At 43.8% G+C, this 24,893-nt stretch overlaps 1 protein-coding gene across 2 annotated transcripts; it reads left to right on the plus strand.

Moving 5' to 3' along the window:
- The first annotated feature begins 7,959 nt into the window (after window positions 1-7,959).
- On the plus strand, window positions 7,960-24,818 carry nectin1l2.1 (nectin cell adhesion molecule 1 like 2 gene 1). 2 transcript variants are annotated; one of them, XM_002940918.5, is made up of 8 exons: window positions 7,971-8,411; window positions 11,000-11,329; window positions 14,654-14,953; window positions 17,323-17,428; window positions 18,646-18,800; window positions 21,174-21,288; window positions 23,093-23,464; window positions 24,182-24,818. In XM_002940918.5, exons 1-8 carry the CDS (start codon window positions 8,348-8,350, stop codon window positions 24,189-24,191), a joined length of 1,452 nt encoding a protein of 483 aa, XP_002940964.2. In that variant the 5' UTR covers window positions 7,971-8,347; the 3' UTR covers window positions 24,192-24,818. The 2 variants fall into 2 exon arrangements, with proteins under 2 accessions (XP_031752320.1, XP_002940964.2); XM_031896460.1 differs by lacking the exon at window positions 14,654-14,953 and having other exon boundaries at window positions 7,960-8,411.
- Window positions 24,819-24,893: the final 75 nt, after the last annotated feature.

The raw sequence follows: 24,893 nt of genomic DNA on the forward strand, positions 1-24,893 counted from the left end.
GTACCAGTGCAGGAATGGCTGCCCCCGGGGCTACACAGCGGGGTATTTATATAAACTATAGTAGGGTTTCTGTAGCAAACACCCCAGCTGTACCAGTGCAGGAATGGCTGCCCCCGGGGCTACACAGCGGGGTATTTATATAAACTATAGTAGGGTTTCTGTAGCAAACACCCCAGCTGTACCAGTGCAGGAATGGCTGCCCCCGGGGCTACACAGCGGGGTATTTATATAAACTATAGTAGGGTTTCTGTAGCAAACACCCCGGCTGTACCAGTGCAGGAACGGCTGCCCCCGGGGCTACACAGCGGGGTATTTATATAAACTATAGTAGGGTTTCTGTAGCAAACACCCCAGCTGTACCAGTGCAGGAATGGCTGCCCCCGGGGCTACACAGCGGGGTATTTATATTAACTATAGTAGGGTTTCTGTATCAAATACCCCAGCTGTACCAGTGCAGAAATGGCTGCCCCCGGGGCTACACAGCGGGGGTATTTATATAAACTATAGTAGGGTTTCTGTAGCAAACACCCCAGCTGTACCAGTGCAGAAATGGCTGCCCCCGGGGCTACACAGCGGGGTATTTATATAAACTATAGTAGGGTTTCTGTATCAAATACCCCAGCTGTACCAGTGCAGAAATGGCTGCCCCCGGGGCTACACAGCGGGGTATTTATATAAACTATAGAAGGGTTTCTGTAGCAAACACCCCAGCTGTACCAGTGCAGGAATGGCTGCCCCCGGGGCTACACAGCGGGGTATTTATATAAACTATAGTAGGGTTTCTGTAGCAAACACCCCAGCTGTACCAGTGCAGGAATGGCTGCCCCCGGGGCTACACAGCGGGGTATTTATATAAACTATAGTAGGGTTTCTGTAGCAAACACCCCAGCTGTACCAGTGCAGGAATGGCTGCCCCCGGGGCTACACAGCGGGGTATTTATATAAACTATAGTAGGGTTTCTGTAGCAAACACCCCAGCTGTACCAGTGCAGGAATGGCTGCCCCCGGGGCTACACAGCGGGGTATTTATATAAACTATAGTAGGGTTTCTGTAGCAAACACCCCGGCTGTACCAGTGCAGGAATGGCTGCCCCCGGGGCTACACAGCGGGGTATTTATATAAACTATAGTAGGGTTTCTGTAGCAAACACCCCAGCTGTACCGGTGCAGGAACGGCTGCCCCCGGGGCTACACAGCGGGGTATTTATATTAACTATAGTAGGGTTTCTGTAGCAAACACCCCAGCTGTACCAGTGCAGGAATGGCTGCCCCCGGGGCTACACAGCGGGGTATTTATATAAACTATAGTAGGGTTTCTGTAGCAAACACCCCAGCTGTACCAGTGCAGGAATGGCTGCCCCCGGGGCTACACAGCGGGGTATTTATATAAACTATAGTAGGGTTTCTGTAGCAAACACCCCAGCTGTACCGGTGCAGGAATGGCTGCCCCCGGGGCTACACAGCGGGGTATTTATATAAACTATAGTAGGGTTTCTGTAGCAAACACCCCAGCTGTACCAGTGCAGGAATGGCTGCCCCCGGGGCTACACAGCGGGGTATTTATATAAACTATAGTAGGGTTTCTGTAGCAAACACCCCAGCTGTACCAGTGCAGGAATGGCTGCCCCCGGGGCTACACAGCGGGGTATTTATATTAACTATAGTAGGGTTTCTGTATCAAATACCCCAGCTGTACCAGTGCAGAAATGGCTGCCCCCGGGGCTACACAGCGGGGTATTTATATAAACTATAGTAGGGTTTCTGTAGCAAACACCCCAGCTGTACCAGTGCAGGAATGGCTGCCCCCGGGGCTACACAGCGGGGTATTTATATAAACTATAGTAGGGTTTCTGTAGCAAACACCCCAGCTGTACCGGTGCAGGAATGGCTGCCCCCGGGGCTACACAGCGGGGTATTTATATAAACTATAGTAGGGTTTCTGTAGCAAACACCCCAGCTGTACCAGTGCAGGAATGGCTGCCCCCGGGGCTACACAGCGGGGTATTTATATAAACTATAGTAGGGTTTCTGTAGCAAACACCCCAGCTGTACCAGTGCAGGAATGGCTGCCCCCGGGGCTACACAGCGGGGTATTTATATAAACTATAGTAGGGTTTCTGTAGCAAACACCCCAGCTGTACCGGTGCAGGAACGGCTGCCCCCGGGGCTACACAGCGGGGTATTTATATAAACTATAGTAGGGTTTCTGTAGCAAACACCCCGGCTGTACCAGTGCAGGAATGGCTGCCCCCGGGGCTACACAGCGGGGTATTTATATAAACTATAGTAGGGTTTCTGTAGCAAACACCCCAGCTGTACCGGTGCAGGAACGGCTGCCCCCGGGGCTACACAGCGGGGTATTTATATTAACTATAGTAGGGTTTCTGTAGCAAACACCCCAGCTGTACCAGTGCAGGAACGGCTGCCCCCGGGCTACACAGCGGGGTATTTATATAAACTATAGTAGGGTTTCTGTAGCAAACACCCCAGCTGTACCAGTGCAGGAATGGCTGCCCCCGGGGCTACACAGCGGGGTATTTATATTAACTATAGTAGGGTTTCTGTATCAAATACCCCAGCTGTACCAGTGCAGAAATGGCTGCCCCGGGGCTACACAGCGGGGTATTTATATAAACTATAGTAGGGTTTCTGTAGCAAACACCCCAGCTGTACCAGTGCAGGAATGGCTGTCCCCGTGGCTACACAGCGGGGTATTTACATAAACTATAGTAGGGTTTCTGTAGCAAACACCCCAGCTGTACCAGTGCAGAAATGGCTGCCCCCGGGGCTACACAGCGGGGTATTTATATAAACTATAGTAGGGTTTCTGTAGCAAACACCCCAGCTGTACCAGTGCAGGAATGGCTGCCCCCGGGGCTACACAGCAGGGTATTTATATAAACTATAGTAGGGTTTCTGTAGCAAACACCCCAGCTGTACCAGTGCAGGAATGGCTGCCCCCGGGGCTACACAGCGGGGTATTTATATAAACTATAGTAGGGTTTCTGTAGCAAACACCCCAGCTGTACCAGTGCAGGAATGGCTGCCCCCGGGGCTACACAGCAGGGTATTTATATAAACTATAGTAGGGTTTCTGTAGCAAACACCCCAGCTGTACCAGTGCAGGAATGGCTGCCCCCGGGGCTACACAGCGGGGTATTTATATAAACTATAGTAGGGTTTCTGTAGCAAACACCCCAGCTGTACCAGTGCAGGAACGGCTGCCCCCGGGGCTACACAGCGGGGTATTTATATAAACTATAGTAGGGTTTCTGTAGCAAACACCCCAGCTGTACCAGTGCAGGAACGGCTGCCCCCGGGGCTACACAGCGGGGTATTTATATAAACTATAGTAGGGTTTCTGTAGCAAACACCCCAGCTGTACCAGTGCAGGAATGGCTGCCCCCGGGGCTACACAGCGGGGTATTTATATAAACTATAGTAGGGTTTCTGTAGCAAACACCCCAGCTGTACCAGTGCAGGAATGGCTGCCCCCGGGGCTACACAGCAGGGTATTTATATAAACTATAGTAGGGTTTCTGTAGCAAACACCCCAGCTGTACCAGTGCAGGAATGGCTGCCCCCGGGGCTACACAGCAGGGTATTTATATAAACTATAGTAGGGTTTCTGTAGCAAACACCCCAGCTGTACCAGTGCAGGAATGGCTGCCCCCGGGGCTACACAGCGGGGTATTTATATAAACTATAGTAGGGTTTCTGTAGCAAACACCCCAGCTGTACCGGTGCAGGAATGGCTGCCCCGGGGCTACACAGCGGGGTATTTATATAAACTATAGTAGGGTTTCTGTAGCAAATACCCCAGCTGTACCAGTGCAGGAATGGCTGCCCCCGGGGCTACACAGCGGGGTATTTATATAAACTTACTTACTGTTTTATTTTTACAGAGAAAAAGGGAATCAATTTTAAAAAATCTGAATTATTTGGTTAAAATGGAGTCTATGGGAGACGGGCTTTCTGTAATTCGGAGCTTTCTGGATAATGGGTTTCCGGATAAGGGGTCTGATACCAGTATATATTTTTTTTCATTCATATACCAATGTTCTATGGAAATCAGTCCGTTCCAGAGCTGAGCAGGTTAGTAAATGAAATCTAAATTGATGATAAATATCTGATTTATAGTATATAAGTTGTTTTTCATGCAATTTACTATTATTTTCAAACATTTTGGGCCAATGAGTGAAAGTATATTCAGTTCCCAGCGGGGGCGCAAGTGCTACTGGTTTTACAATCGTTTCCTTGAGTTCCAGTCCCAAGGACATTCCTTATACAGATAATATTTCACGATTAACTGCAGAGCGGATCTACCAGAAATAGAAGTCTTTCACAATGGCCTTGAGGTTCCCATGGAGTTTATTTTAAGGCCTCAGTTAAATAATAGTGGGTCCCAGGCCAGGCAGCCACAATCTGAGGAGGAAAAACTTTAGTGCGATATAAATCAATGGCGCCCAAACTGTGACCCTCCAGCTGTGGTTGGATTTTTAAGTACAGGTATCGGACCCCTTATCCAGAAACCCATTATCCAGAAAGTTCTGAATTACGGAAAGGCCATCTCCCATAGACTTCATTTGAATCAAATAATTCACATTTTTAAAAATGATTTCCTTTTCTCTGTAATAATAAAACAGCACCTGTACTTGATCCCAACTAAGATATAATTACCCCTTATTGGGGGCAGAACAGCCCTATTGGGTTTATTTCATGGTTAAATGATTCCCTTTTCTCTGTAATAATAAAACAGTACCTGTACTTGATCCCAACTAAGATATAATTACCCCTTATTGGGGCAGAACAGCCCTATTGGGTTTATTTCATGGTTGAATGATTCCCTTTTCTCTGTAATAATAAAACAGTACCTGTACTTGATCCCAACTAAGATATAATTACCCCTTATTGGGGCAGAACAGCCCTATTGGGTTTATTTCATGGTTAAATGATTCCCTTTTCTCTGTAATAATAAAACAGTACCTGTACTTGATCCCAACTAAGATATAATTACCCCTTATTGGGGGCAGAACAGCCCTATTGGGTTTATTTCATGGTTAAATGATTCCCTTTTCTCTGTAATAATAAAACAGTACCTGTACTTGATCCCAACTAAGATAGAATTACCCCTTATTGGGGGCAGAACAGTCCTATTGGGTTTATTTCATGGTTAAATGATTCCCTTTTCTCTGTAATAATAAAACAGTACCTGTACTTGATCCCAACTAAGATATAATTACCCCTTATTGGGGGCAGAACAGCCCTATTGGGTTTATTTCATGGTTAAATGATTCCCTTTTCTCTGTAATAATAAAACAGTACCTGTACTTGATCCCAACTAAGATATAATTACCCCTTATTGGAGCCAAAACAATCCTATTGGGTTTAATTACTGTTTAAATAATTTTATTAGCAGACTTAAGGTCTGAGATCCGAATTACAGAAAGACCCCTTATCCGGAAAAGCCCAGGTCCTGAGCATTCTGGATAATGGGTCCCATACCTGTACCAGAATCCCACCAACAATGTTCAGCTGGAATGCTTGGAGTTACAGATAACCGACATTGCATTGGTTGGACACCCATTATATCAACTGTAAGGATCTCAAGCAGTTAGAATATTATGTCATTTGTAATTTTGCTAAGGCCAGAGTTAGTTTAGTGGGGGGCCTCTGGCAAGGCAGGAATTGTGGGCCCCCCAGTGTCAGACTGGGGTGTTCATGGCCCATTGGCGCTGCCCCCACCCCCATCGGGAGTTGCTAAATGTGGGTGGGAGTGGGCCTGGGTTGGCAGGGGCTGCGGGGCCCGTCAGGGGACCCCAGTCCTACCCTGTGCTCCCCCAGTCCTACCCTGTGCTCCCCCAGTCCTACCCTGTGCTCCCCCCCATCTGATGACATCCAGCAGTCAATAGCTGGACATGCCTGCATATGCTAAAACATGTTACATAATATAATAACATAATAATAATATGGCCTGGGTCCCTGTCCCTAAGCCCCTATGGGTCCTCGTGGGTTTAGACACAGGTACCAAGGCCATATTACTGGCCCACCCTAAAGTGCAATGAGAAATTGTCAAGAAGCGGCTAATCATATACGACTGTCATCTTAATCAGGGATGCACCTAATCCAGGATTCGGTTCGGTATTCGGCCAGGATTCGGCCTTTTTGGGCAGGGTTCGGTTTTGGACGAATCCACGGTCCTGGCTGAATACGAATTAGCATATGGTAATTAGCATTTGGAAGGGTTAAATATTAGGGGGGGGGGAATTTTCATCTGCAATTTTAACCCTTCCGGATCATAATTAGCATATGCTAATTAGGATTCGGCCAAATCCATCAGGGTGGGTTCGGTGTCTCCCTAATCTGATGGTATTCTACACTTCCCCGTGTCTCTTTATATCGGGGGTACCCAACTTGCCTCCAAACCAGGAAATAAAAAATGTTGCTTGTGACCCACTGGTTGGGGATCACTGCTTTATATGAATGGGCGCTGCCATGTAGTTTTTAGGGATGCACCGAACCCCCAAACCCACCCTGATGGATTTGGCCAAATCCCTAGCATATTCTAATTTATGTTTATTAGGAGTCGGTTCAGCCAGGACCCGTGGATTCGTCCGAAACCTGCCCAAAACGGCCGAATACCGAACTGAATCCTGGATTCGGTGCATCCCTAGTAGATTTGCTTTGCTAAGTCAAAAAACCTCTCTGATCTGAAAGCAGATTTGTTGCAAGAAAAGCCACGCAAGTATTTATTCATCTCAGAATCCCTGATTAGTGTAATGTCTCTTTAATGAGTCGTTTTGTATCATGGCTGAAATGCCCGCCCTTCCTACGAAGATAACGTCGCAATAGAGATTAAATTCTACAAAGAGATAACAGGATAGCAACGGAAGGATGTGTTTCACATCAATGTCCTTCTATGCCATGTCACGAACAGCACAACCTCGGCTCGGAGAGTCTCTAAATAAAAAGCGAAGACCAACTGCAAACTGTCTCAGACTATCATTGTCTACATTATTATTATTATTAACATTTATTTATAAAGCGCCAACATATCCCGCAGCGCTGTACAATAAGTGGGTTTCATACATTGGGCATACAGAGTAACATATAAAGCAACCAATAACCGATACAAGAGGTGAAGAGGGCCCTGCCCAAAAGAGCTTACACTCTACAAGGAGTAACATATAAAGCAATCAGTAACCGATACAGGAGGGGAAGAGAGCCCTGCCCCAAAGAGCTTACACTCTACAAGGAGTAACATATAAAGCAATCAATAACCGATACAAGAGGGGAAGAGGGCCCTGCCCAAAAGAGCTTACAATCTATAAGGAGTAACATATAAAGCAATCAATAACCGATACAAGAGGGGAAGAGAGCCCTGCCCAAAAGAGCTTACACTCTACATTATTATTATTATTAACATTTATTTATAAAGCGCCAACATATCCCGCAGCGCTGTACAATAAGTGGGTTCCATACATTGGACATACAGAGTAACATATAAAGCAATCAGTAACCGATACAGGAGGGGAAGGGAGCCCTGCCCCAAAGAGCTTACACTCTACAAGGAGTAACATATAAAGCAATCAGTAACCGATACAAGAGGGGAAAGGAGCCCTGCCCAAAAGAGCTTACAATCTACATCATACTAAAGCTTAATTTAAAGGTGAACAAACCCTTTTATAATCTGTAAATACCTTTAATCTCGACGCCCAAGGTTAAGTCTTTAAAACCTTCAGCCTGAAATGTCGTACAAAAGCGACTTCCTGGAAGCGCGCTGAAGGTCCCCCGAGGAATCCATGCGCAGATTTTATCGTTATCTCACTGAAATTTTCTAACCTGTTCAATTAGCTAAATGACCCCTCGCCAGGGTGCCTAAATTAGCGCAATTCAGAGCCCACACGGGGTCCCAAAATTATACAAAATGATGGAGTATGGCCGGCTTTATTCAAGACAGTGCCTAGTTGCTAGGGAAAATAAGGCCCTAGCAACCATATAGTCACTGAGATAACCAAACTGGAGTGCAACAAAAAGCTAAATAACTGAATAACCCATTCAAAATAAATAGCCAAAAAAGACCAACTGCAAACTGTGTCAGACTATCCTAGGCTACATCATAAACCTAAGTTATTCAGACAGTTCCCGCTAGAGGCCGCTGTGATGCAGGAACTAATAGGGGAGCCGGCAGGTACCATTACTGTTGGGGAGAGGACGGAGCACGGTCTTTGGAACAAACCTTTTGGACTGATTAATGCGCGCAAATATAGCGAAACGCTGCCTCAGTTGCCTGGCTTTGCGCGTTTGGTAAGACGGTGTCCTAAAATGAACACGACAGTGTCGGATAATGAGGCTGAGGTACCGCAGTTGGATCGTTCTGCTCCTGGTTACACTCGGCGGGAATGCGCAGGGTGAGATGGGGCGGGCGGGGGGGGATTGTAAGTGGCCTGTTCTGATAACTGTTATTACTCCCTGGCATCCATCTTCCTACGGAAGTTGCAGTATTGTGTCACATCCACAGTCAGGTGATGCCAGTGACCCCCAGGTTTTACACGTCAGGGGAGGCCCTTGTTATCATGGCGGCGCCTGTATGGTATTGATTTGCTCTCCCAGCCAAAACGTGTTTTTGTCTGATGAAAAAAAATCTAATTCTAAGCTCCTTCCCTTCCCTGCACTGCTGGTTCTGACTCCTGATACAACTCCCCAATATCCATTCATTCCTCATTCTCACTGGGTTTATAGTTATGTGTAACTGTCACTGTGTCTGTCCCTTTCCCTTCCCTGCACTGCTGGTTCTGACTCCTGATACAACTCCCCAATATCCATCATTCCTCATTCTCACTGGGTTTATAGTTATGTGTAACTGTCACTGTGTCTGTCCCTTTCCCTTCCCTGCACTGCTGGTTCTGACTCCTGATACAACTCCCCAATATCCATTCATTCCTCATTCTCACTGGGTTTATAGTTATGTGTAACTGTCACTGTGTCTGTCCCTTTCCCTTCCCTGCACTGCTGGTTCTGACTCCTGATACAACTCCCCAATATCCATTCATTCCTCATTCTCACTGGGTTTATAGTTATGTGTAACTGTCACTGTGTCTGTGCCTTTCCCTTCTCTGCACTGCTGGTTCTGACTCCTGATACAACTCCCCAATACCCATTCATTCCTCATTCTCACTGGGTTTATAGTTATGTGTAACTGTCACTGTGTCTGTCCCTTTCCCTTCCCTGCCACTGCTGGTTCTGACTCCTGATACAACTCCCCAATACCCATTCATCCCTCATTCTCACTGGGTTTATAGTTATGTGTAACTGTCACTGAGTCTGTCCCTTTCCTGCACTGCTGGTTCTGACTCCTGATACAACTCCCCAATACCCATTCATCCCTCATTCTCACTGGGTTTATAGTTATGTGTAACTGTCACTGTGTCTGTCCCTTTCCCTTCCCTGCACTGCTGGTTCTGACTCCTGATACAACTCCCCAATACCCATTCATTCCTCATTCTCACTGGGTTTATAGTTATGTGTAACTGTCACTGTGTCTGTCCCTTCCCTTCCCTGCACTGCTGGTTCTGACTCCTGATACAACTCCCCCAATACCCATTCATCCCTCATTCTCACTGGGTTTATAGTTATATGTAACTGTCACTGTGTCTGTCCCTTTCCCTTCCCTGCACTGCTGGTTCTGACTCCTGATACAACTCCCCAATATCCATTCATTCCTCATTCTCACTGGGTTTATAGCTATGTGTAACTGTCACTGTGTCTGTCCCTTTCCCTTCCCTGCACTGCTGGTTCTGACTCCTGATACAACTCCCCAATATCCATTCATTCCTCATTCTCACTGGGTTTATAGTTATGTGTAACTGTCACTGTGTCTGTCCCTTTCCTGCACTGCTGGTTCTGACTCCTGATACAACTCCCCAATACCCATTCATCCCTCATTCTCACTGGGTTTATAGTTATGTGTAACTGTCACTGTGTCTGTCCCTTTCCCTTCCCTGCACTGCTGGTTCTGACTCCTGATACAACTCCCCAATATCCATTCATTCCTCATTCTCACTGGGTTTATAGTTATGTGTAACTGTCACTGTGTCTGTCCCTTTCCCTTCCCTGCACTGCTGGTTCTGACTCCTGATACAACTCCCCAATATCCATTCATTCCTCATTCTCACTGGGTTTATAGTTATGTGTAACTGTCACTGTCCCTTTCCCTTCCCTGCACTGCTGTTTCTGACTCCTGATACAACTCCCCAATACCCATTCATCCCTCATTCTCACTGGGTTTATAGTTATGTGTAACTGTCACTGTGTCTGTCCCTTTCCCTTCCCTGCACTGCTGGTTCTGACTCCTGATACAACTCCCCAATATCCATTCATTCCTCATTCTCACTGGGTTTATAGTTATGTGTAACTGTTGATAATCTCTGCACTGCTGTTTTTTGCTGCTGAAACAATGTAGTGGAAGCCAGCAGATTAACAAACATGGATGAGAAATGACTTCCGCTAAAGAGTCTTGGCCAGAGGAGAGGTGACTATTGATACAATGGTTCAGTGGAATGAGAAAGCAGATGACAGAATTGCAAAGATAGCCAAACTGGTTTCAGTAGAAATGACAGTTACACATAACCATAAACCCAGTAAGAATTAGGAATGACATTTTCGTTTTTGGGTGGAGTTCCCCTTTACGAAGAGTCGGCTGTGCAGGAACAATGGCGCCTCTGTTTACCTGCTCCAGACTCCCCTTGTACCAATTTGATACAATAAAGTACGTCACAAATTGCTGGCAGAGGAAACAAAGCATTTGACTGTCTCTTTCTCATATACAAATAGTTTCAATAATATATGTCAGTTTATGAAATGTATTTTTCCATTTCCATTTTACCCAGTGAATTGCTCATATATTAGACTCCAGCTTCTGCTTCTTTTGTTATATAGTTAAATTATGCAATGCTTGTCATTTTCCTGCCCAATTTATGCATAATTTTCCATTTTCCAGTCTCGGTGATCGTCGATAGAGAGGTAAATGCCAAGTTGGGGTCGGACACCAAGTTATACTGCGAAGTGAAAACCCCCGACATTATCTCCCAAGTCACTTGGCAGAGGAAGTTGTCGCCCAACAATGAGAATTTCATGACCTACAGCAAAGGAGAGGAACCCATGCACCTGACTCCGTTTGGGCAGAGAGTGAAATTTCTGGGCAACGGGGATCTGGGAGGCTCCATACTGATTCCCAATGTAACCCTGGCCGACCAGGGCACCTACCTCTGTATCTTCACCACATTTCCCGGAGGCACAAAGGAAGGAGAGATTCATTTATCCATCTGGGGTATAAATTTTGTATTGCCTAGTGCCCTGCTTCAATGGGGAAAAAATTAAATCTGTGATCATGTTGAGAACATTGTCATTTGCTATGGCAGGTATGGGATCTGGTATTCGGAAACCTATTATTCAGAAAGCTCCAGAAAGGCCTCACCCATAGACTTCATTATAAACAAATTATTCAGGTTTTAAAAATGATTTCCTTTTTCTCTATAATAATAAAACAGAACATTGTACGTCATACCAACTAAGTTATAATTGCCCCTTATTGGGGGCAGAACAGCCCTATTGGGTTTATTTAATGGTTAAATGATTCCCTTTTCTCTGTAATAATAAAACAGTACCTGTACTTGATCCCAACCAAGATATAATTACCCCTTATTGGGGCCAAAACAATCATATTAGGTTTAATTACAGTTAATATGATTTTAGTAGACGGAAAAACCCCAGGTCCCAAGAATTCTGGATAACAGGTCCTATACTTGTATTGGAGATTATAAGTTCACAGCTAGGGGGTAAGTGTTTCTTACCTTTCGCAAAAGAATGCCACCTGTTATCACTAACACGCTGCCAGTTAGTGTCTCTGGGATCCTTTTAATTAATTTGCTTTTTTCATTATAGGTGTATGAAATATTTAGGTGAGGGTTAGGACAAATGTAGAGACAAAATGGCTTCCCTGGAATCGCAGTGAGCAGTAAAAATGAGCAGGAAAGTTGAGTGTCAGTCTCCTAAAGGCACATCGGGGGAAAATCACTAAAGTGGAGGAAGCATTTTTACGGAGTAAAAGTGGTGTTAAAACTGGCGTAAATACAGTCTCCATATTCACAAACAGAAATCTGCCTGATTTTGCTAGTTTTTGCTTATTAGCATTTTGAGTTAATATATTGTGTATGATTTTATTTAAAGAAGAAGTAAAGTCGTCCTGGCATTTTTAGTTTTAGTACCAATACACAGCCCCCTCTCCAACATATCGCTGACACTTGCCCCAACTTATCTGTGCCCCCATTGCATGTCCAGAAGTACGGGGCTATTCAGCAGTGCTGCCCACCACCTAGCTGTGTCCCTTCTGTTGCTGATCAGCAGGCAACGCATGTACCACAGTTACGTGGGTGCAAGTGTAACGGATCTGGTTGGGGATGGAGGATCTGTGCACTGGCACTAAAACTAACATTTTTCCAGGAGGTTTTACTTCCCCTTTAATAAGAGACAACACCTACTGGATATAACTCATGTAGTACTTCATCAATTAAGAAATGAGAAATTAACTCATATTTTAGTTGATAAAGCGTGTGTCCTCCCATATCGACCTTTAAAGCTAAACTGCATGAGCAGTTTTCTTGTGGGACAGATTTAATCGGATTGGACACGGACATGTAAGCGCCACAAGGATACGCAGAGAGTGGGTGAGTTTTCTCTACGGAGGGATTCAGGGATAGAATTCCAGAGGTAAGGAGCAGCGAGATAGAAAGATAGAGCTTTCTCATCCGACAGTCGTGTTGTGTCGTATGTCCATTTAAAAGACACATGACAGAGGTGGTGACAGAGGTTTGTGACTATGTGTGGAAATCTCCACTTTTATTTTTTTTTTCCTCATTGTCTCAGCAGTGATTAGTAGAACTGTAATGAGCAGTAACAGAATGAAAAGAAATCATAATTACGTCCCCTGAACATGCTGCACTCTCTATGCTCTGTGCGAGATGTCAGGGTGTTTAAGGGCAGCGCTATGGTAACCAGACAGCTGTACTTTTACTTTACTTTTTAAAATTAGATATTATTAAGTATGTTTATGAATTACGAATGATGATCTTGCTGGAGGAAGGACACTTGATGCACTGATGGGAAATGAGGGGGTAGTGTATTATAGATGTAAATAGGACAATGGAATGATGGCAGTTAGTACATTTTGAGGGGGCGGTAGTGAAAGACAATAGATGAAACATTGTTTTTCTGCCAGGACAAATATGGTGGGCCAAGCTTGCAAAGGGGAAGGTACAAATATTTGCAAATACAATTATAATACAAAGTTGTATCAGGGTGTTCCAGGACATGTCAGATTTTTATGTTTGGTTTAAAACCCCCTTTTCAGCTACTGGTTATCAAGAGAGGTTAGCCAGGCTGGTACAGGTAATAAAACAGTGCCTGTACTTGATCCCAACTAAGATATAATTACCCCTTATTGGGGGCAGAACAGCCCTATTGGGTTTATTTCATGGTTAAATGATTCCCTTTTCTCTGTAATAATAAAACAGTACCTGTACTTGATCCCAACTAAGATATAATTACCCCTTATTGGGGGCAGAACAGCCCTATTGGGTTTATTTCATGGTTAAATTATTCCCTTTTCTCTGTAATAATAAAACAGTACCTGTACTTGATCCCAACTAAGATATAATTACCCCTTATTGGGGGCAGAACAGCCCTATTGGGTTTATTTCATGGTTAAATGATTCCCTTTTCTCTGTAATAATAAAACAGTACCTGTACTTGATCCCAACTAAGATATAATTACCCCTTATTGGGGCAGAACAGCCCTATTGGGTTTATTTAATGGTTAAATGATTCCCTTTTCTCTGTAATAATAAAACAGTACCTGTACTTGATCCCAACTAAGATATAATTACCCCTTATTGGGGGCAGAACAGTCCTATTGGGTTTATTTAATGGTTAAATGATTCCCTTTTCTCTGTAATAATAAAACAGTACCTGTACTTGATCCCAACTAAGATATAATTACCCCTTATTGGTGGCAGAACAGTCCTATTGGGTTTATTTAATGGTTAAATGATTCCCTTTTCTCTGTAATAATAAAACAGTACCTGTACTTGATCCCAACTAAGATATAATTACCCCTTATTGGGGGCAGAACAGCCCTATTGGGTTTATTTAATGGTTAAATGATTCCCTTTTCTCTGTAATAATAAAACAGTACCTGTACTTGATCCCAACTAAGATATAATTACCCCTTTTTGGGGGCAGAACAGTCTTATAGATATCTTATTCCCAGTGTTCAAGTTCTAGTTTTCTCATAAATTTTCCCTTTAGCCGTTGCTAGCTCTTCATTATGATGTTAGTGTGTGTCATCCTTGGTACCTGAGTGTCTGGGGTTGAATGTTTTTATGACCAAAACCAGTGGCCCCAGTACAGACAACTTGCTAAGGAAGTCAGGTTGCTTCATACTTCCCTTCGGTCTGTAGGTATTATATTTTTCTCTAAACTTCTGTTGCCCCAAATGGGCCCAGAGCAATGCCTTGGGGGCACAGATTAAGGGTCAGGGGAGGGGAGATTTGCAGAAAATGCCTGCTGACTAAAACTTCATTTAATTCATTTTCAGTGGAGCCGTCGGTGGAAGTGCAGCTAAATCCAGTGCTGTCGGGGCCAAATCCGGATATTATTGCTGAATGTGTAGCCTTTGCCTCCAAACCCGCAGCCAATATCAGCTGGGATACATACGGCCTCCCCCACTCTTCCACTGAAACCCCAGTACAGCATTCTAATGGGACGGTGTCGGTACGGAGCCAGCTATGGATGGTGCCTTCTCCTGGGCTTAATGGGCATCAGGCAACTTGTCTGGTTTCTCTGCCTGAGCAAATGTATGAGAAACTGATACATATGAACATTACAAATATTCAGTGTAAGTAACCACTGAGCTCTGGGCCCATAAGTATCTTAAAGGCAATGGCACTCAAGGACGTGGCAGTAGAGCTTTTGGGTACTATACCTATGCAAATATAGAAGCAAAAAGACTGCAATTGAAAACCTTAGTGATTTATTTCACTGCGGGGGTTCCTAACATTTTGGTACCCCCACTTTGAAATAGTTTTTCCTTGTCCTTTTAATGCTATTTGGCAATACATTCACAGGAAAGACATTAGTGCAGTAAAAGCTCATTAGCCCCATGAATGGTAAATGTGACCAACTTGGTGCAGGAATGAATTTTTTACATGTTAATGGTGCAGTTTTTATGGATGATTAAATCGCCCACTTCCCTCGAGTGACACCCAAGTGAGAATATAAGTGCTATTCCGTAAAATAGTTATCTCTTTTCACTCCCATGTGTGAAATGGTTTATGGCTGCTGGGACCCCAGACATATCTGCTCAGCAATTACTGGGAAATCTAATCTAGCACTTATACACAATGAAAACCACTCAGCTGTACCACACTTTCCTCTTTTCTGAGAAATATGAACCAACAACGAATAAACATTTCTTGGTGAATGGTCAAGTTTTGATTTACCCGCTTAATTGTGCTTAGTACAGGGGAATCCCTATGTGCCATAGTTTTATGGTATCTCTCTGTACAGGCTATGAGCAAACTTAGGGGGCTGTTCCTGCTGAATTGTGCTTAGTACAGGGGAATCCCTATGTGCCATAGTTTTATGGTATCTCTCTGTACAGGCTATGAGCAAACTTAGGGGGCTGTTCCTGCTGAATTGTGCTTAGTACAGGGGAATCCCTATGTGCCATAGTTTTATGGTATCTCTCTGTACAGGCTATGAGCAAACTTAGGGGGCTGTTCCTGCTGAATTGTGCTTAGTACAGGGGAATCCCTATGTGCCATATTTTTATGGTATCTCTCTGTACAGGCTATGAGCAAACTTAGGGGGCTGTTCCTGCTGAATTGTGCTTAGTACAGGGGAATCCCTATGTGCCATAGTTTTATGGTATCTCTCTGTACAGGCTATGGGCAAACTTAGGGGGCTGTTCCTGCTGAATTGTGCTTAGTACAGGGGAATCCCTATGTGCCATAGTTTCATGGTATCTCTCTGTACAGGCTATGAGCAAACTTAGGGGGCTGTTCCTGCTGAATTGTGCTTAGTACAGGGGAATCCCTATGTGCCATAGTTTTATGGTATCTCTCTGTACAGGCTATGAGCAAACTTAGGGGGCTGTTCCTGCTGAATTGTGCTTAGTACAGGGGAAGCCCTATGCTGCCATAGTTTTATGGTATCTCTCTGTACAGGCTATGAGCAAACTTAGGGGGCTGTTCCTGCTGAATTGTGCTTAGTACAGGGGAATCCCTATGTGCCATAGTTTTATGGTATCTCTCTGTACAGGCTATGAGCAAACTTAGGGGGCTGTTCCTGCTGAATTGTGCTTAGTACAGGGGAATAATAATGCCATAGTTGTAAATTATTTCTCTGTTAAAATAAAAAAAAAAAGTAAGTTATTCCTTCTAGATAGCATTCATATCGCAGATCACAAGCTTATGTATATCCTAGTTGAAGTCAAGACATACCCTGGGCAATAAGGCAAGTGCTTCTTTTAAGAAAGAATATGCAGGCCTGGGGGAAACAACTAACATTCTACTTACTTTTCCCAGACACTTTAGCATATTAATTCATTAACATTCCCTTGTCCCTTGAGACTATAACACAGTAGGAGAGTTGGGGTGAAGATAAGAGAGTCTGGAACCCGTCAGCCTGTGAAGAATGGAGATTATTTAAAGGTTATAACTGCAAGTGGAGAATGTATTCATCTTATTTCATACAGGGATAATGTAGTTAAATAAATTACAGTTCATTGTTTCCTGGTTTTATCTAACCCTTATGGCAATTCTCTGAAACTGACCCCGTTTTAGACCCTCTTTGTGTCCTCATCATTTAGTACTTGTATGTCATTTATATATAATAAGTATACATTATATACAGCCCAGGGTTCTAGGACCCATTAGAGCTCTTGAACTTGCCCCCCCCCGGGGGTAGGTAATGCGCTTTATAATGTCACATGTTGCATATATATCAGTTTGTATCATCTCCCAGTGCTGACAAAAATGCCCCTCAACTCTGTAATAAGAATGTGGTCAATGGTATCAAAATGGATCTTTCTCTACTTGGCACCCAGTGTAGCTTCCTGTTCGTGCCGGTTATTTGCACCAGGGATTCTAAGGCTTCTTTGTTTGATAGTCCTCTTGTATAGAGTCACTTAATTTTAATTGTAAATAGCTTTCCAGAAACCCAGAATGAATGTTTCCAATGAAAAGATCTTGTTTTCTTCTTTAGACGCCCCTCAGACAGTGCATGTCACAGTACGCAGAGTAAAGGACGACCCTCCGTACATTGAGTGTTGGGCAGATGGCAACCCTACAGTCACCTACGCGTGGAGGAGGTAAGAGATTACAGATGACGGTGCCAGTAGAGGTGTAAATTTTTCTGGCTGTACCCCCCCAACTTACCTTCTGTCTTCTGGGCACCGCCTCCTTTTTTGCTCCTTAGGTGGGTCTGCACGACCTATAAAGTCACCTTGGGGAAAGGGGACAGAAAACAAACAGCCTTGTGCCCCATCATAATAACTTTAGCAAGGTGCATCCAGCTCAAAGAATAAATAAGCCTTTTATTTTAAAATCCCCTAAAATTTCTGTATTACAAGAAGCTGAACTGCAGCTCTTTTACTGACTTCCTTGTCTAATATTTAGCTCTGCCCCTTTTGCTTTTTGAGCATTCCTTCCCTCTCCGACTATGAAAACCTGAAAGAGGTGCCTACTGGGCATGCTCACTGCCTCTACTCCAATTCAAATCAATCAGTAGGTACATCATAGATGGAGAGAGTGCTCTGAAAGCAAGAGGGGGTGGAGCTTCACATTAGATAAAGAAGTCAATTAAAGAGCTGCAGTTGAACTGGCTGTAATAAATTACTTATTCTTTAAAGGAGACATATTGTGTGAAGAACAGTATTGTGCCAATGAATTGTACTCATCTAAATATAGAAGGAATGTGTTTCAAAAAGTAGTGTTTTGGGCTGATTTTTTGAAAGTCTCTGCAAAAACCCCACTAGTCCCGCCCATCTGTTCCACTTCTGTCCCCTGCTGCCCTTCTTTCCCAGGCTGTGCAGGGGGGCCGGCGGCACTCAGGACAATGCACTATAGGATAAGAACCAATCAGCAGCTAGACTGAACTGATAGTGAACTGACGCCTGTCTTTGCTTCTGTGACTGCAGGGCTGTGATTGGCTAATCTGCTCCTACTGTGCTTCTGCCAAGGACTGTTAGGACACGCCCACCCCTCATTTGAAACAGGGACAGGGACCTGAGAGGATCTATAGGGAGCTCCAATAAAGGAGCCATTTTTACAGATAGTAGTATTCATTTTTAAAGCAAAGTGAAACCATCACAATCTATTATTCACAATTGCCTACAGGATTAGAGGACCATACACTTGCCAGCCTCAAAGGTATTCAACCAGAAACATGCATACTCTACGACTGCTTTTTCTTTTTTTCAAAAGAAAATTAATTGGCTTTGTCAGATGGTTTATTGGGTATTTATAAAGGGTTTATTAGAGGTATATATCATTTCTCAAGACCATTTTTTTTTTGTTCTCCCAACAGGGGGAATAGATCCATTACTGATGATGAGGCCCAGGTTACAGGGAACACTCTGTATTTTCCCAGAGGGAATACGGATAATAATGGCCTGTATGTCTGTGAGGCCACAAACAGCATTGGGAGAAACTCAAAGTCAGTCTATTTATATAAATACTCAGGTAAGTGTGTGGCCTCCACTCTCTGTGTCAGGGAAGTAGTTTTACACTAGTAATCTAATTATCTGCCTCGTAAGGAGCAAACATGGAGTAGCTTCAGTTGTCCTTTTTAGCATAAGAAATAAGAAAAACTTCTGATTTCTGCTATTAAAACAAAATCCACAAATATGTACAGCATGTCTATTCATTGCACTCAAGTGAACAAAGAGTATACTGTATTTTGGCATTTTACTGCCCATAGATTAGCCACATTGGTGCAAGCTAGAACGCTATATTTATTCTGCAGAAAGCGTTACCATACCTGAGTAAAGAGCACTAGAAGCTCCCTCTGTTTGTTTAAGATTGCAGCTGCCATTTTAGCTTGGTCTCCGTAGCTTCCTGCTGCAGCTCTAGCCGCTGGTAGCTCAGATTGCACAGAGTTTGGAGGGGGAGCAAATTCTGGTGGGAGGGGGAGCAGAAGAAGGGAGAGAGGAGCAGACTCATGCCCGTGCCCTGAATAATTTTTCAGAGAGAAGGAAGTTTGAAACTGAAGAACATGCATAAACAAAAGAAGATAATAAATCTTGTGTTTCTTTTGATAGAGGACTTACTTAGTTTTTTACCTTTCCTTCTTCTATAAGTGTGCAAATTATAAGATCTGAGAGCCCTGCGCTTACTTACTCCTCTCTCCTCTACTGTTGTCTGTATCTGCATCTTGAAGAATCTGAAAGTCTAAATAAACATCTTTTTCATGTTTCAAACACTTGCCTCCTGCAGTATGGTTGCTACATTGTGCCAAATCATGCCCCAGCAAATATGGCTTCCCTACTATCAGGTCTATTATGTCCTCCAAGTTGGCTACCCTAGCAGATACAGCCACCTTGCTATGGGAAATTGAATCCCTAAAACTGTGGATTTTGCAGCCTCTTTAAACCAGTATAAAAGTAAGACTGTCACATTACATGGTTCAACCCCTCTAAATGAACCCCAGTGCGCTTATATATATATTTATATATATATATATATGTACCTATACAGACGTATTTTTACACTCAAATATATAAACCATATATGCCAACATCAATACTAACTGTAGGTTTTAGTAAATCAGCCAAACCAATGTTAGGGGTGATGTTGCAAACGATCAGATCTTAACTTTTTTCTAACTTGTGGGTTTAGTATAAATGAGGGTAGAGATTCAGCATGTTAGACTTGCTCATTCATGTGGTGGGAGGATTCCTCTTTGCAGGGTATTAAAATATTATAGGTTTCGATCCCACACACCCAGATATTATGTTTCCTCAGCCTGCCAACAAAATCCAAGAAGCAGAATAAACTCGCCCTGTTCTGCAATTTCCCCTCTGCCCCGTGACACCCATGTCTTCCCTTGCACCCAGTCAGCTATATCAACAAAATACCTAAAATTACATGAAGTTGCACACAAATAAAAGGCACGCTCTGAGTTTCTGTGCATCGTAAATAGTCAATTTAATATGTATACTGTCATTGGAAAACACTGGAAAACAACTTTTTCTCCAGCAGAATTCTGCACTGTAATCAGTGTTTTATAAAACACACAGAGCTAGTCATATTCTTCATTTCCCAGGGTACCACAGCCATGTGACCTGTGCTCTGATAAACTTCAGTCTCACTTGCGCTGCAAGTTGGAGTGATACCCCTCCTCACCCCCAGCAGCCGATCAGCAGAACAATGGGAAGGGAGCAAGATAGCAGCTTCCAGTAGGTATCAGAATAGCACTCAATAGTAAGGAATCCAAGTCCGGATTGGGACTCCTCCAGTTACATGGGAGTAGGAGAAACAATAGGTTAGCTGAAAGCAGTTCTAATGTGTAGCGCTGGCTGAAAGCTCAGACTCAGGCACAAGGCACTGAGATGGCGCCTACACACCAATATTACAGCTACAAATACATTTGTTGGTTCAAGAATAAAATGTTAAATGGCAGAGGGAATTATTTGCTATGTTATAGTTTTAAAAGTTGAACTGCTGTAACAGCTTTATGTGTATCCCCTTTGCAATAAGAATCCACACTGTTAGGGGATGTACAGGCCTAAAAATGATCAAAGGGACTTTGCTCAGAGCTGTTGTGATGTGACTGCTGTCTGTCCCTTGCTGCTCCCAGCACAGATGGTTCTGACTGCATGTACCATTCAGACCTTTTGTCCCCAAACTTCCTGCTTTCCTCTCGAATTAATGGTCTTGGCCTGTAAATAGGAAATGTGAGTATTCATGCACCTCAGCTGGACATTTTTATATTGGCAGGAAAACCACCTTCTCTCCCGCTTCCACCCACAACATGGAGCCTTAATGTACTTTCCCCAACCCTGTGTATTTCTCTGATACCACTTAAAGTTTTTACCATTATTTCTCATTTTTTAGATGCTACTCCCAACTGTCACACAGGAATATGGATTACAGTAATTCTACTTGTAGCCTTAGTGATTAGCGCCACTGGGTATTACTACATAAGGAAGCAGAGAAATCATTTTTGCAGGTAAGTTGCTTTGAGTATGCACTCACACTCACTCGGCCCAAACCCTTCCCTAGTCCAGTCAGTAAATAGTTTCATACATTCCCCTTTATTCATATAAATGATGAATAATTCACACACCCAGTTAATACAGTTCAGTTTTAAACTAGAACTGATCCTAAACTGTTCAGATATTATATTAATACATTTCTATGCTAGTTATTAACACTGTGTAAATCTTAAGTTATATATATATTTACATATTTAGTTATTAAAACGGAAAAAACAATATGCGTTTGCCTCCTTCAGTCCGGACCTGGTTATAGGGCAAATTCCTCAGCAGGGAAAGGCAAAAGAGACATGCCAACATGAGTTTTCCTTGTCAGGGGAACCACTAGGGTGGAATGAAATTTGGGTTAACCCTTTACATGCCAGGAATTGTGAAAATGCACAGTACTGGTATGGAATTAGCAGCATGGCAGTTCCAGATTAATGTGCTGTGACAGATAAAGAGTTAAGGTGGATGGCACATCTGGTATTTTGCTTGCCACCATCCTACAGAGAGAATCAAAGCAATCCGATCACCTTGCCAATCAGTAGCCGCTTCCAGATTCAAATGCAAATGGAGAGCAAATGGAGTACCTCTCCAAATGCTCCGTTCTGCCTGGCATCTCTAGTGTCAGCCATAGCACCCTTTCCATTTATATGGTTTGGCTTCTTTTCACAATGCACCACATTACAAGTCACCCGGTAATATCCACCAAGTCGGTAATGGGAGAGACTTCTCTTGAAACCATGGGGCGACATTTTACCATGGCAATGCCCAGGGCTGGATGTGGGGTAGGCAGAAGAGGTACCTGCCTAGGGCGTAATGGTGAGGGGGTGCTAGGCAGGTACCTCTTCTGCCTACCCCTAGTCCGGGATCTCTTACCCCCACCACTGACATCTGTACCAATTGGCGTGTTTGTGCACATAGGGGCGAGATGACCCGGCCAGCTTGGCCCACCTCTGGACTGGACTGGAATCCAAAATGGGCCCTGACACAGAGGCCCGGACAGCCACTCACCATTCTACTAAATTGTGACTGTCTGTGGCATCTTATAGCAGCCCCTCTGGCATTCGCTAGAATCCACAGATTGCCAGCCCAGGCCTGATGCCAGCCATGAAATCTACGAACTTCAACATTTGCCTTATTGGGAGCCAAGTCTCCCATTCCGATTGCTAACAGGACACAATAAACAAGAGCAGTCAGGGTTTTGCTGAGCTGGGGGGGTCACTGCTCCATCCCTCCAGACCCCAGCACAACAGAGGAGGGATAGAGGGTAATGTATGCAGGGAGGTTTCTGATTGGAGGGCCCTCCTGCATAGGGAATTCAACCTTTGAGCTTTTGGTCTCACAATGATCATCAGTCACTGAAAGAGCTCTCAGAGGAAGAGGCAATTTTTTAAAGTAAAAAATAAAAAAGAAAAGAAAATTATAGTGACTATAGTGCAGAGGGACAACGTTTCCTAACACACATGTGCAGCCGCCATACTCTGCTCCTTCCTAGGTACAGTATATTTGCTATTGATCTAGTTACCCTTGAGTACCACACACCTTTTAAAGGTTGATTGTTATCTACATTGCACCATTTCTTTCTAGAACAGTTTCAGCACCTGTGTTTAATGGGACACTCTTGTTTGTTCATTTTTTTTTTATTAGTTATTTAGAGTATTTATCCATCACATACAGGGAATTATAATCCTACAGATCTGCACAAGTTCTGCTCTCAGAATTAACTGCATTATAAAATTTTAAGGAGACCGAAGAGCTGTACTTGTCTTACAGGGAAGAAGATGACGACGAAGATGATGGACAAACAGGTTGTGGGCTGCAGGTACTGGAAGAAGAACGACAGACAGGTTCTGGGACCCAGGTACTGGAAGAAGAACAACAGACAGGTTCTGGGACCCAGGTACTGGAAGAAGAACAACAGACAGGTTCTGGGACCCAGGTACTGGAAGAAGAACAACAGACAGGTTCTGGGACCCAGGTACTGGAAGAAGAACAACAGACAGGTTCTGGGACCCAGGTACTGGAAGAAGAAGGACAGACAGGTTCTGGGACCCAGGTACTGGAAGAAGAACGACAGACAGGTTCTGGGACCCAGGTACTGGAAGAACCAGAACATTTTGCAGATGCTCAGTCAAACCTTGTAAGGTACGTCCAGAATCCTCTGCTCTTCGGGTTAGTAAGATATTTAATTCAGTTGGCATTGTACTGACTAATGACTGAAACACACAGAGCTAGAGAGGGACTGAGAGGTTCAGCAGGCTGCACGCTCCTATGTACTCATAGTACATAGTAAGATAGTAAGTTAGGTTGAAAAAAGACATACGTCCATCACACTCAACCATAATGCCTATATATAACCTGCCTAACTGCTAGTTAATAAGTCAATAATTCACACACCCAGTTAGTCATAAATATATAGTCAGGATATATATAGGTGGTATGAACTGTTCTTTGGTACATTGGATACCTGACAGGCAATGTTAGAGGTACAGACATAAAGGCTCCTTACAAAGAAAACTACAAGCACAGTCGTGCTATAATAGATAGGTACAAATGTTTGCCAAACGAGCAAATCTTACCGTGTATGGCCACTTTAACCCTAATGTTCTTCTTAATTATCAGAACTTTATTACAGTGCAAATGTTATATTATCTCCTTGCCCAACAGGGGCCCAGTGATTGTGATTATTTCCCATATCCCCTAACCACTGTTACTGATACATGTTACTGTTACAGTTGAATAGTACCAGATACAAAGTAAATTCCAAGTCTGTTTGGTACTTTCACTTTAGTATATATTAATATCCCCAGTGTTTTGACTTGTGTATTTTATACTATATTTTTATGCTTTGTCTTTCTACAGATACGGCTGAATTAATATCGAGAATACCTGTAGCTGCGCTTGGCTGACTAGTCTAATAGACCCCTTAGGGCACCCTGAGGGGCAGCTCAGCAATGAATCCTCAATGCCTGCTACCGGCCCAAAGTGTGTGACTGTGGAGGCATGGGCAGAGAGTGCTATGAGCATGGGTAGAGAGTGCTATGAGCATGGGTAGAGAGTGCTATGAGCATGGGCAGAGAGTGCTATGAGCATGGGCAGAGAGTGCTATGAGCATGGACAGAGAGTGCTATGAGCATGGGCAGGTAGAGAGAGAGAGTCAGATCAGGAGGGATAAGGTTAATGCTCCACGGTAAATTAGTCACCCACAATAAATCTCTGCTGCTGTGGACAACTAAAAAAGCCTTTCCAGCTGCAATAAAGGGAATTGCTGGAGGAAAGGCCTGTGTATAGCTTCATGTAACTTTTCCTCCTGCAGGCAACTTCGCCTGACTTTTCATACCACGGCGATCAATCGTTTAATCGATGGGATAGGTTAGAACATTTTCAGTGGGATAAGGGTAAAACCTGCGCATGTATTCTGTATTTTTACAGTGAGAGCTGTGAAGTTGTGGAATTCCCTCCCTGAATCAGTGGTACTGGCTGATACATTAGATAGGTACAAGAAGGGGTTGGGTGGGTATTTAGCAAGTGAGGGAATACAGGGGTATGGAAGATAGCTCTTAGTACAAGTGAG

Source organism: Xenopus tropicalis, chromosome 2, assembly GCF_000004195.4.
Source record: "Xenopus tropicalis strain Nigerian chromosome 2, UCB_Xtro_10.0, whole genome shotgun sequence".
NCBI classification, from domain to species: Eukaryota; Metazoa; Chordata; class Amphibia; order Anura; family Pipidae; genus Xenopus; species Xenopus tropicalis.